Source organism: Perissodus microlepis, chromosome 14 (genome assembly GCF_051167445.1).
Source record: "Perissodus microlepis isolate ML-2025 ecotype Zambia chromosome 14, ASM5116744v1, whole genome shotgun sequence".
In the NCBI taxonomy this organism is placed as follows: Eukaryota; Metazoa; Chordata; class Actinopteri; order Cichliformes; family Cichlidae; genus Perissodus; species Perissodus microlepis.
Window position 1 is genome coordinate 25,642,461 of NC_140474.1, and position 13,202 is coordinate 25,655,662.

At 36.7% G+C, this 13,202-nt stretch overlaps 1 protein-coding gene across 2 annotated transcripts; it reads right to left on the minus strand.

The window, feature by feature from the left end:
* Window positions 1-327: 327 nt before the first annotated feature.
* On the minus strand, window positions 328-12,484 carry LOC146374028 (acetylcholinesterase-like). 2 transcript variants are annotated; one of them, XM_084951336.1, is made up of 10 exons: window positions 12,416-12,484; window positions 11,424-11,723; window positions 10,027-10,255; window positions 9,692-9,824; window positions 9,473-9,624; window positions 8,363-8,549; window positions 5,906-6,216; window positions 3,162-3,371; window positions 2,919-3,076; window positions 328-925 (listed from the first exon to the last, which is right to left on the minus strand). In XM_084951336.1, the coding sequence occupies exons 2-10, from the start codon at window positions 11,713-11,715 to the stop codon at window positions 831-833; spliced, it is 1,767 nt and encodes a 588-aa protein (XP_084807462.1). In that variant the 5' UTR covers window positions 11,716-11,723; window positions 12,416-12,484; the 3' UTR covers window positions 328-830. The 2 variants fall into 2 exon arrangements, with proteins under 2 accessions (XP_084807462.1, XP_084807463.1); XM_084951337.1 differs by lacking the exon at window positions 12,416-12,484 and adding an exon at window positions 11,922-12,194.
* Between the last annotated feature and the right edge of the window lie 718 nt (window positions 12,485-13,202).

Here is a 13,202-nt window from a genome sequence, read left to right on the forward strand (position 1 = left end):
ACATTTTAGTTTATAACCTCTGGACATAGTATGTGTGAGTGCAAATATATATAATATTTGTATTAATTTATTGTTAAATGTTTTTTTTTTTTTTAATGGAATAGTTAAACGACTTGAGCCCAATGCCCCATGTCAAAGGTCGACTGCCTGTACAGTCCATGCACTCCGGTGCAGGCCCCGGACATTATTTTGAACTGGAAGACCAGTGGTAAAGGGTCACAGGGTCATCCTTCAACCTGCTGACATTAGCTGTCAGCATCCTCTATTGGACATATGTACCATATCCATATGTTCATCCTGTTCACATCGAATGATGAGATTTTCTGCAAACAATTGTTTAAATGTCAAAAGTTTTTTCTTTATAACAGTTCAACACTTTATTGACATCACTGAGTTACTGAGAATTCACTGTCTGAGGGTAAATACAACAGTGCATGCAGACAAAAAAATTATGTATAACTGAAAGAGGAATACATTCTTCGTTAAATACAGTGATAATTTCGATTGATGATTATGTTTCTATTGCTTTAGAAAGAGCAACTCTATCTGTAATTGTTAAGCAATTTGAATTAGGTGTGTTACCAAGTGTAATTCAAAGGGAAATCTAGGCCTGACTTTTACCATCCTTTTGTGACTTTGTGTTTACATCCTTGTTCATCTTTTTTTTAAATACATGTTATGCACAGTTGGATTAACAATTAACAATGCTTTACTTGGACTCTGATACAATATATTGGCACAACAGGCACTGACACACGCCATGTCTCCTTTATGTCTGGTAAATTTACATAAATAGCCCAACTTTGTAGAAGACGGGCCTCTTCAGTCCATCAGTAGGTTAAAGTTATAACCAATAAAATGAGCAGGAACAAATAATTACAGCGGAGTATAATCCCACTTGCATTATGACAAGACACCAGTTTATCTGTGGAGAAAAAAGCACAAGAACATCATGATGATGTTATTTCACAAAGAATCTTTCGCCTTTAGTTTACGTGTGTGTGTGTGTGTGTGTACTGTTAGATGTTTCTCTTTGTTTTTGTCCTTTCATTTTTCCAATAAAAAAATATTTAATCGTCCTGCTATGTGGTGTATGATTACACAGTAAGTTTAATTGTGGAGGTGTATCAGTATTATTCACCCTTGTGTGATCTATGCTCAGAGAAGTGATGACTGACCCTCCTCTCCTCCCACTTAGACCTCCAAAACTTAGGTGAAACACAAGGGGAGCAAGACAGAATAAAACTCTCCTCCACAAGCTAAACGCCTTCCTAACAAAACCTGATGTAATGCCTCCTACTACAGATAACTACAGTAATGGTTAACAAATGTACACTCTCTATCTTCTAAAGTGTTACATATTAAGATATAATGAAAAAGTATCTAGTCCTTACAGGATGTTAAAATTGGGAAAACAGAAACTGAGAGAAAGAATGTGGTGGACATTAGTGTCATTATTTAACAAAAACTAAGACAAAATGCAAAAAAAGGCTATGAAAAACTAAGAGTGACATTTTTCAATAGCTTCCAGAACCAACTTTAGAAGCAATAATTTGAAGTGATCATTTTCTATTTGACTTTATCAGCCTCTCACATTGTTGTGGATGAATTTTGGTGCACTCTTCTTTACAGTCTCGCTTCAGTTCATTAGGGTTCGTTTTTTAAAATAAGCAGAGGTGAAAAAATACAGAAAGTTCTACCTTAGCAGAAGTACAATGCAAAGAAAAAAAGTAGCTATTTCAAGGACATTAGCTGTAACTTTAGCTAACAGACAAACTGTGCACATAAATAGTTTGTGTGTTTGCTGATATTTGTGAAGCTTATAAAAACTTTTGAAATTAGCTGCCACTTAAAAAAGCATTAAAATCTTTATGCTCTCTCCTCTTCTCTAGTGCTAGGTACAGTGCTACAATTCATGACATCTGCACCAAAAGTGCAATAAAATCATTCTGGCCCGATTTAACCCCCTGAGTACAGTGCTGTAAATGATGCTTAAATTATATTTTTTGGACTTTTCATGTCTTTGTATGTGACAAGCTCTTGTGATAAACACACCAATATAGCTGGCTCAATATTGTTCCCTCCATTTAAGCACAAATAAGTTTTGGTTCGCAGGGCAGGGAAGTAAAAACTTCCCTCAAACGTGTTGAACCTTAAGTGAAAACTAGAGTAAAGATCCAGATATTTCTGAAACAATGTAAAATTTGGTCAGAAAAATTAATATTTAAGTAATTTACCGATATCTGGAAACAGTTACAAAGCATTTGTACTTCATCACTTCCCAACTCTAGAGACAAGAGACTTTCTCCTAACAACCTTTCCAAACACGCCATACTTATTCTGTCTTTTTCTAGTTATAGTGTCATGAACTTTAACATTTATGCTTGTAGAATCTGAGATCTACCTGCAGAGTTTTTGGAATTTCTCTGAATTTGCTGAGACATCCATTCCTGGTGTGCTTGGCAACTGTCTTTAATGTTTTCCACTGGTTAATAATTGAAGGACTTAAATTCTTTGGAAATAGCCCTATATCCCAGCAACAATTGTTTCTTCTAAGAGATGGCTGATGTATTTTCCTCAAATCCTCCAGACCAGCAAACTGGCAACATTTCAGTTATTATACGCGTTCACACTTGGTGGTGACCAGTTAATCAAATAGATCTGAGTAGCAACACCTGACTGTAGATCACCCTCTTTATTCCTACAGAAGCACTTACTTTTTCAGAGACGGCTTAATTTTTTTTTTTAAGTAAATAATGACACTGTGGAATGCGTAATTTTTTTTTGCTTCATCTGAGCTTATATTTAAGATTCATTTTAAACCTGCCGAATTTAAAGAAAATATACTTTCATTTAGACTATATATAGAGTGATCTTTATATATGTGTCATGCATGTATGTGTGTTTGTGTATCCAACCTGACACGCTTTGGACTTTTGGGATAAATTTGCTCCAGAGCTGACATTCTTTGGCTTTCATCATTGTCTTTTCTTCTGGATGTTTATAATTCAGTGTGACATACTTCTGCTCTTGAACAGTAAACACGGGCCACTTAGCTCCCTCAAGGCCTGGATTTCTGAAACAGACAATAAATCAGTTCTAAGAATCATCAGGGTCTTCACACTAGTCGAGTGAGTGTCTGACCATCTGGTTATCCTTACCCTGTACGAGCAAAGTTGGCCCAATGTTTCATAAACTTCTTGGTCATATTAACTTCCTCCTTTGTGTATCCCAGAGATGCATTCAGAGGCATTCCGAATACAAATTCTATCTCATACCCATGCATAGCACCCATCCACTCTGGCCAGGGATTGATTGATGAGTGGTGATCAAATAAATATACAAAAGGCTTACCACCATGTTGAGAGAGCCTGCAAAGTGTAAATAACAGAGAGATATTATTATATTATAACAGGTTAGCTCAAGATGGATGAAACATAACAGAAAAATAAATAAAGTGATTCATACAAACTGAGGAAAAAACACAAAAAAATCCAGAAACATTGTTAGTGTTGGTAATTGTCATTTTTATACTGGTTTGCAGTTTTCAACTATTAGTAAGGTGGCATTTCTTTAAACCAGCTCTATTTGTCAGTGTTTTGTCAGGATTTGTTTGCAATAATTGCAAGAACATAAGAGTTGAGTCTTGCAGCAGCTTCCGTAGTTAAGTGTGTTTTGCGGTTTTATTCATAGTTTCTTTATAGTTGTGGATAATTTTGTCTTTTTTTTTTCAGATTTCAGTTTTTACAAACTATGGACCTTAGTCATCTTTTTTGTAATTTTATGGTCCTCACTGTCTTTTTACATTTGTCATGATGAGGGGTAACTCTGAGTGGAATGGCTCTGTGTTTCTATACACTCAGGACCTGGCACTCTCACACTCAGGATCTGGCACTTTCAAAAACACAACACTGCTGCCTGTAGCCAGACTGGTCATCCTGCAGGAACTCAAAAGGTGACGTAATCGGTGCCAGGCCAGAGTAAGAATATAATCAAGGAGAAGGAAACATAAACCCTCCTTTCCACCGGTCATCATAGGGAATGTGAGGTCTCTGACTAAAAAAGTGGATAACTGGTAAAGCATCAGAGTAATCGGCAGTATCGGGAGCGCAGTGTATTATGCTTTACAAAGGTACCTGGACCACACCACCACAGTATCTGACTTTTTCATAGTTTGGCTGACAAAGACGCCAAGCTGAGCAATAAGAAGAAAAGATGGCGAGATTGCAGTGTTTGTTAATAAATGGTGATGCAATCCAGGACATGTTATTTTGAAGGAATCTCTCTGCTTGCCAGACATTGCACTTTTAGCTTACAGTACTGCTCATATTATCTACGATGAGAATTCTCCGCTATATTAATACGTGTTTATGTAGCAGCTGATGGGTCAGCAGCATGTAACATCACACACGGGACTTTCACTGACCTAAAGTATAAACCCCCACAGCCTTTCATCACCATCACTGGCGGTTTCAACCATTTCTGTCTAGCCTCCACTATGCCAACTTTACAGCAGTATCTGGTCCGCAAAACATGGAAAAATAAAACTTTTGATCTTCTGCACGCAAACATGCAGGATGTATACAAAGCCACTGCCCTCACCAATTATGCAGATCAGACCAAAACCAGGTCCTGTTAACATCTCAGTATGTTCTTGCAGTTCTAAGACTTCCTGTTGCCACCAAGCCTGTGAGAAGAAGTCTGGAGTCAGGGAGCCAGTGAGACTACATACTGGGACATGCTGAATGAAAAGTAGAGGATCTTCAGGCCTGGGAACAAGGACAAGTTGAGAAACCTACACCATGACCTAAAGACAGGGCTGAGAAAGTGTAAAGATACCTACAGAGAGAAGCTGGAAACCAAACTCCAGTTGAATAATTTCAAACAATTGTAGAGAGGGATGCAGCTGATCACTGGCCTCAATCAAAGAGATCAACAGCAGCAGGAGGGCAGCATGGATACAGTCAATGAGCTACATGTGTTTTACAACAGGCTGAGTACTAGACCTCTGTTGATCTCTTCAAAGCACCAATCTAACTACACCACCACAATGACTTCATCAAGGCAAAGCTGCAGACCTTGATCACATCAGTCCCAGGGTTCTGAAGTCCTGTGCTGCCCAGCGGTCTGCCATCCTGCCCTTCAGCCTGCCCCATCTATTACAACTGTGGTCTTCTTCTTTTTGTCAGCCATAACTATGTCTGGTTGGCTGGCCAGCAGCTGCTTGTCAATGTGGAAGTCAAAGTCCCAAAGGACCTCGGTCTTGACTACTTAGGCCTTGTTCTGCTGGCATGATCAGAGCCTCTGTGTTGTCCATTAAGCTGGCTTTTTCTAGTCACTGTGGATGGAACCCTTCATGGACTGTGTGGAGTTTTTGTGTCTTGACATCAGTCTTATCTATCTTCTTCTGTGACCACCTTTTTATTTCAGTGTGCTATCTGACCTGTCGCATATGGATTGATACCTTTGATCTTATTCTTACCATTGCGTAAAAGAAAAAGAAATCAGTTTTAATATTACCTTGATTCGCCCCAATATTGATTTTTTAAGCACATATGTTGTAAAGTGGAGTGATGAAAAATACATGGAAAAACATTCCCGATATATCCATAACCATTTTTCTTGTGCTTACCAGAAAAAGTCTCATAACAAATATTCACACACAATCTCACCATTGCAGCACCTTTTTTTAAGTTAACATTTAAATGTATCCATTGCTTTACTACTGTTACTGTAAGATACTACTATACCATAGTATCTTGAACAAATCTCACCTTGTTTGATTTAGCATGCTACTGTATGTTCTTAAAAAACAACTATCAATACAATTCTGAGACTTTAATTAGTCATTTTTGAGTTTATTAACTGTGACTAAAAAATATGATCAATAAGAATTGCTCATTACCTGTGAGCAAAGTCGAGCACTGGACAAATGAACATTTGATCTCCAACAAGACTACATACAGAGTCACGGTTTTTCACCCTGTTGTCCTCATCTGTCCAATCCGTGTAATGGAAAATGGCTGCATCTCTCGTGACATCACTCGCAGTATCCATTGCAAGCGTCACTCCTGCCAAGAATTCATTTCTAGTGATGAGACTCTGACCGGTGATATTAAATCCGGGGACTGCATAAACAGCAAAATATGTCCCTTCATCCTTATTTAAGCCAAACATCACATCTTTCTTTGCAAAGTTACCAGTACTTAGAAGTACCTGCAGAAGGAAGAGAGAAAGTTGTTTAGTGGTTTTTGTGAAGCCAGATGTTTGTTTGTTTGTCTTGTCAGTTAATTTGTTTATACATTTATACACACACACACACACACACACACACACACACACACACACACACACACACACACACATATATATACATACATATATATATATATATATATATATATATATATATATATATATATATATATATATATATATGTATATATACACATGTCCACACGCAGAAGTTGCAGCAAGCTACAGTAACAGCAGAGGGAGATATTTTATTTCAAGCCAACATGAAAATAATCAAGGGAAGGTGTTTAAGCAGACATTATTATTAAACACAGTTACATATATACATATTAGCCACCTAGCTTACTCATTTCTGACAATTAACAACTCTGGAATATACTTCATATTATCTCCCCCTGCTGGTAATGCAGCTTCTGCATGCGTTGCCATTTCACATTTTGGAGAGGCAAAGCGTGAAATAGACTAGCATGTCTAGTTGTCTAGTACACGCTTTGCTGTGATACTAGGTTGTATATGTATATGTATGTATGTGTACATATATATATATATATATATATATATATATATATATATATATATAGTCTGGAGCATTCAAGTATGTGTTGACAGAAAACATATTAGCCATGATTACAAGGAATCAACTGTTTCTGCCCATCAGTCTGGGAAGGCCATTTCCAAACAATGTGATGTCCATGATTCTTAAGTGATCCAACATTAGACCACATAATGATCAGAGAAATTATAAAAAGCCAGATAGCTACAACAGTCCTCTGCTAGTATATTAAATATTAAAATTCATGACAGTACAACTGAAATTCTCTCTCAAAAGTGAACATGACAGCATGGCTTAGGTTGCAAAATTGCAACTGAAGAAGTCACAAAACTTCTGGAACAATGTCCTTTAGACAGACAGGACCAATGTGGAGATGGGATTGTGATAGTAGGCTCAAATGTGAAGCAGTCTCCCTAACAGCTTAACCTTAGGCAAAAGTGGGTCATGCAACAGGACAATTAACCCAGGCACACCAGCAAATCTACAACAGAATGAAAAAAAATGTCCAGACCAAGTGTTTATGGTGGGATGTCAAGAGACTTGTGCATAAGCAAATGTCCATTAACCTCAATGAACTGAAGCAACATTGTAAAGAAGAGTGGGCCAAAAGTGATGAAGAGTCATGAAGTCGTACATAAAGCAGTTACATCAAGTTATTCCTGTGGAAAATGGTTCTACAAGCTGCTGAGTCACAGTGTATACTTTTTTTTAAATATTTTTTTTTCCACACACTGCTTCTTTAACTTTGTTTTTAATAACTAAAAAATCACTCGGTGCAAGATGCCATGTACTGTAGTTCATCTAAGGTTGTATTTTATTTATTTTAAAATCTGGTAAAAACCAGATAATTGTGATTTTTTTTTCATGTATAACCTTAGAATTAAAGAGAGTATACTTCCCTTTGATTGTATAAACGTTTTTTTTTTTTGTTTTTGTTTTTTTGACAACATGTGGACTGGTTGCATGCAACTTTTTCCTTAAACCAGTGTTTCCCAACATTTTGGAGCCACGGCACATATTTCACATTATAAAAATCACACGGCACACCACCAAACAAAAATGTCACAGAAAGCACATTGATATTTTTTCCCGCGCACCAAATATAGGAAAATTTGCTCATCTGGGTAGGAATTTTTTCCAGGATCCAGGTCAGATTGACTACTTTTTCTTTTCAAATATTTATCTATTGCTATTATGTGCTGCGTTGTCTCACTCACAGCATGACTATTATGTCATTTATTCTTCGTCTTCTACTATTTTACTGTCAGTTGACAACCAATTTAATTAGAGCAGATAGTTGTATTGCCCTCTATTTGAAGAGAATGTAATTGTTCTGCCCGTTACTCAGGTGGAACCAGTTAATCATCCACGGCACACCTGATCATTTTTCACAGCACACCCATGTGCCGCGGCACAGTGGTTGGGAAACACTGCCTTAAACCCATTATAACTGAACTTATTTTAAGTATGAACTGCACTTATTGGAGATGCATGATGTAGCGAAAAAAATATTTCTTAAAGAAAGTCAACCAAATGCCAAATATGGGTACTCACATCAACTGCATCTGGTAAGAAGTTCCCATCAACATGAGGCATAAAGGGAAGACTTAATAGCGACGATTGAGTGAGAACCTCAAATTGCTTGGTTGAGACTTTTTGAGGATCAGCCTGCTGCAGACAAGCTTCTAGACGAGCTGCAGGAGATGAGGGACAATCCACCAGTTTTGCCAGCATAAGAGACCTAAATATTGAAAAAGAAAAAGAAAAAAATAAGGAAGAACTCATAGAACCAAACTTTTATATCTGGCTTTAATTATGTAGATCAATGCAATATGATCTCACAGACAGTATGAAAGTCAAATGTAGATTTTGGAACTGAATATTGAAGTCAAAAATCATGTTTTTTTGTAGTAGATAAATATATATAACTGAATGAAAATATATATCCACTCACACACACACACACACACACACATTATTATTTATTTATTTTTACTGTGATCAAAGCCTTTTTTGACAAAAAATAATATATGTTTTTATCTATTACAAAGCCACAATGTTCTTGTTAGTCTGTTAACCTGATTGCTAAGAATTGTTAAAATTAAACGTGTCTGTATACAGAAAGACTACTGTGTGTAAGTATCTTCAAATTTGGCAGATCCTTGTAAACTTAGCTGCAGCCTGGGACAACAGCCAAGCCCTCACTCTAGTAGGATATTTTTAACTGTGTGGGATCACCACAGCCATTGACCTGAAGCACAAAACTAAACACCTCGATACCTGGTTAGTATAAAACTGCAATGAAAAACACCATTGGTGTGCTAGCCAACACTTCAGAATTAGCTATAGCCACTGCTGTGTATTCTTTTTACACTAAACTCTGGAGGGTAGTATCAGAAATAATATCAGAATATCAGGATGTATTAATATTTGTAAGTAATATCAGTTTCAATATTGGTATTGATAAAATCCTAACGGTACCTATATGGACAGAGGATGAATGAAAATGTCGACCTACTGTTGGAGCTAAAGGCAAAGTCATCAGGTTTCAGCCTCTGGAAATCTTCAGACTTTTTAATACACTTGTCATTTTGTCAGTCTAGATACAAGGGTTAAGTCAACCAAGTTGTCTCAAGACAAAGATGATAAAAAAATGTATACTACCTGTCCCAGGCCTCAGTCTGACTAATTGTGCCCCAGTATGCATTGGGGGACCCACTCTGCATCACAGCCCTTTGAAAAAGATCCTGGCTGCCCGGCGAGAGCAGCTGGAAGCCAACAGATGCAGACCCAGCACTTTCTCCGAACAGAGTAACCTGGAAACAATGCCAAATTAAAATTGTTTCAACATGTGAAAAACCTTTCTAGAATTAAGGCATTTACCTTCGAAGGATCACCACCAAAAACTGCAATATTATTTGCAACCCATTTAAGAGCCAAGCGCTGGTCCAAAAGGCCTGCATTACCCTGGATATTTGTGTTGTCGGGAAGAGACAGGAAACCAAATGCTCCCAATCTGTTATTGATGACCACAACAATAAGGCATACTGACAATGTATGACTGAAGCTAAATCACAATATTGCTTACTCTTATTATTCTAAAAAGAATATCACCCAGATTTGTCATACTCAATTTTATTTTCTTGTATAAAAGTGTAGAGTTTCTAGTTATATATAATAACTATATTTAATTACTATTAGTATTTATTACCTCTTACCTGTAATTCATTGATACCACAACAACACTTTCAGATTTACTCAGGAAACGGCCGTCGTAAATGTCCAATGACGATGTTCCTGAGATGAAGCCACCACCATGAATCCAGACAAAGACAGGGGCAAGTGGTGCAGGCTGCGTTTTGTTGAAACGTGGCGACCAGACATTTAGGTACAGACAGTCCTCATTCAGAGGAGTGTTTGGGTTCCACATTTCTACACCTTTGAACCCTGGAAAGAATTTTGTTAGATAACAGCAGTAGTATAATTATATAATTTTAAAGAGCCTGATTGGGACAACATTACTGCAATCTACAAGTTCAAATTCATTTATTCATCGGTCCATTTCATTTTATTAGCTTGAAGAAAAATGAACTTGAATTTATCATTAATGTACTGTGTACAGTTGTATGGTTGTTTTTCTCTAGAATGAGAGTCACTGACAACAACCTGATAACAGTGAGTTAGGTTCATTTCTATCTCGGATGTCATATGTAAATGAAGTGAGTGTGCTTATTACATTGAAATATGTCTGGTATCCGTTGCAGTAGTCCAACAATCTCCGACAGGTGGCTTCATCTATAAATACAGCCAGCTCAACCGCAGTAATTCTCTTGAGTGAGGGGAAAGGCTTTTGAAAAATTTGACTTGTGTATTCGTGTTAAGGAATATATGAAAGTGTAATGTGTAAGAGACACATTCTTTATCAGTCTAGAAAATAATAATACAAAAAAAAATTGCTTAACATTTATGGGTCATGTCCAAGATTTACTTTTGCAATTAAAAAAAGTGTTTAGTTGGGAAAGGGAAGGCGTACACTACGAATGAGATCATGTTTCCTAACTGCCACTCCCCACTAAAACATTACTCTGAAATGAATACAGTGCAAAAGAACTCTGCATCACAAAACTGTCCGAGAGCAAAATGCTACCCTTTATAAGCTAGCGTTTAGGTAACATAAAATGTTTTTTAAAAAACAGTCTAAAGTGGATTGCAATCCTAACTCTCTCTCTCTAAAAAGAAAAAAAATGAAGATTACTTATCAGTCAAACAAGTGCTGAATTAGTGCTATCGGGTATGATAAATATTTTTCTTCTGATTTACCCTCAAATGCAGGTTTTATTTTTAAATAAATTATAAAATAATATTATTCATTTATTTATAGTAATGTAACTCTTTTCTCTGGTTATTGTTTAGATAAAACATGTGTACATAACATATAAATAACAGCAATGTGAAATATGTTGAAAATATTTATTTAAAACTATGTTTGGATTTTGTTTAGTCCTTTGAATATTTCATATTATGTAGTGGCTATATGTATGTAAGTGTACAGATATGCACTATCCATTATACAGTCTGCATGCATTGTACCCACTTGTGTTAACGTGAGTCTTACCAGGAAAGGCTGTATCAGGCATTTGGTAGCAGGAATTTGGAAAGTTGGTAGCATCCTTCACACCATCCCATTTCTCTACTGGCTCTGGCGCTCTGAATCTTAATTTCCCAACAGGTGGTTTTCCATAGGGAATTCCAAGAAAGGCTCTAACATCCGAACCCAGCACAGAAAGCAATTTCCCTTGAATTTTCCCATCGCTTGTACTGATCACAAGGTCATCTTGAGTGCCAAGTGATAATGTCAGAAAATTAAGCAATATAACAAGAAGTACACACTGAGAGTTTGCAGCCATGGAAAATCCTGAGGATAGAAAAATAAAGGCATATTACATTCAAGTATTTCACATACATACAAACAAATGCTAATACAAAAACTGATCCTGCCAGAACACTACAATATGGCCCTAACTTTAACTTTTTAAGTGCAATAAGCATTGTAGTATAAGTAAGACTTTGTAGACACTAAAAAAACCAAAAAAACATATGCAGATAAACACACCAGCATTCCAGATACTATTGAAAGTCAATCAAGCATGCCTCTGTTAACTAAAACAGCTTGTCTTCAGGTCATAGAAAGTTTAGGGTGGGTCGATGTGTGTGGATATATTGCGCAGAGACCGTGGGTGTGTATGTGCGTGTGTGTGTGTGTGTGTGTGTGTGTGCGCGCGCGTGTGTGAAAGAGAGAGAGAAAGAGAGGGAGAGCGAGAGAGGGGATCATTCCCGCTATCAGAGTGTCACTTTAAAAGCGTCTTTAATCCTCGGATATTCAGAAATACTGAAGCTGTTGGCGAGTATAAAAAGTGCAAGTAACAGATCATGTGTGAAGCCGCCTTACTGAAAAGGCACAGACTAAGCGAGGTTAGAGTGAAAATCGCGCACAGCTGGTTTGATGCGCGCAATGGGGACACAAGCGCTCATGCAGAGATTATTATAAATGACTGCAAGAATTAAATCCGCCAGTGCCAGTTTATAAAAGCTTTAGTGATGTCTTACCTTGTCAGCTAGCAGTTTGTGTCTGTCTGGAGTGAGTGAGGAGGGCACGGCACTGATAGGATGAAAACATGGACAACCTCTGTCCAGTGTTCCCTGGGCCGGCCCAGTGCACCACCCACTACTACTGCTGCTTGTACTACTTGTATTTTATATAAAACAACACAGTAATACCTGTCCCTGAATACAATTAATAATAGTAAAAGACAAAAACATTGCCATCCATATTATGAATGATAATAAAGACTGAGTGAAGAGCAAAATTTTGTGAATAAAGTCTTCAGTTTTATTATCTTTAGAAAATACATTTTCTTGAAGAGGAAAAGGAAAGTTTGATTTGCAGTATTATGATTGTAACGATTTGTGAGTGCTGGTGTGATATTAATGTATAAAATGCACTCTTGCTGTAGCATTGTTATTTTTTATTTATTAATGATTTACAACAATTTATTTACACACACACACACACACACATATAAATATATGTATATATATATGTGTATATATATATATATATATATATATATATATATATATATATATATATGGGCTGTTTCTTTTCATAATGACACATCCCTTTATTTATATCACAATCAGAATCTTTGTATTGTCATTAAACTTCAGATGTTCAACAAAATTAGAAGCAACTCCCTGCTAGCAGCATTTAGAATAAATAGCAAAACACAAATAAATAGCTAGAAAAGAAACCCAAATAAAATGTAACTGACAAATATACAAAACGAAAGAAACGTCGGTTTATAATGTAAGGTTGCTCTGAAACACTGTCTTT

What these genes read in the sequence shown, in the direction of transcription:
- LOC146374028 (XM_084951336.1), bottom strand. Translation starts at nt 11,715, where the DNA reads ATGGCTGCAAACTCTCAGTGTGTACTTCTTGTTATATTGCTTAATTTT. An exon ending in GTGGTATCAATGAATTACAG is followed by an intron (nt 9,825 to 10,026) that starts GTAAGAGGTAAT and finishes CATCAATAACAG; the next exon opens with ATTGGGAGCATTTGGTTTCC. An exon ending in CAGACTGAGGCCTGGGACAG is followed by an intron (nt 8,550 to 9,472) that starts GTAGTATACATT and finishes TTCAATATTTAG; the next exon opens with GTCTCTTATGCTGGCAAAAC.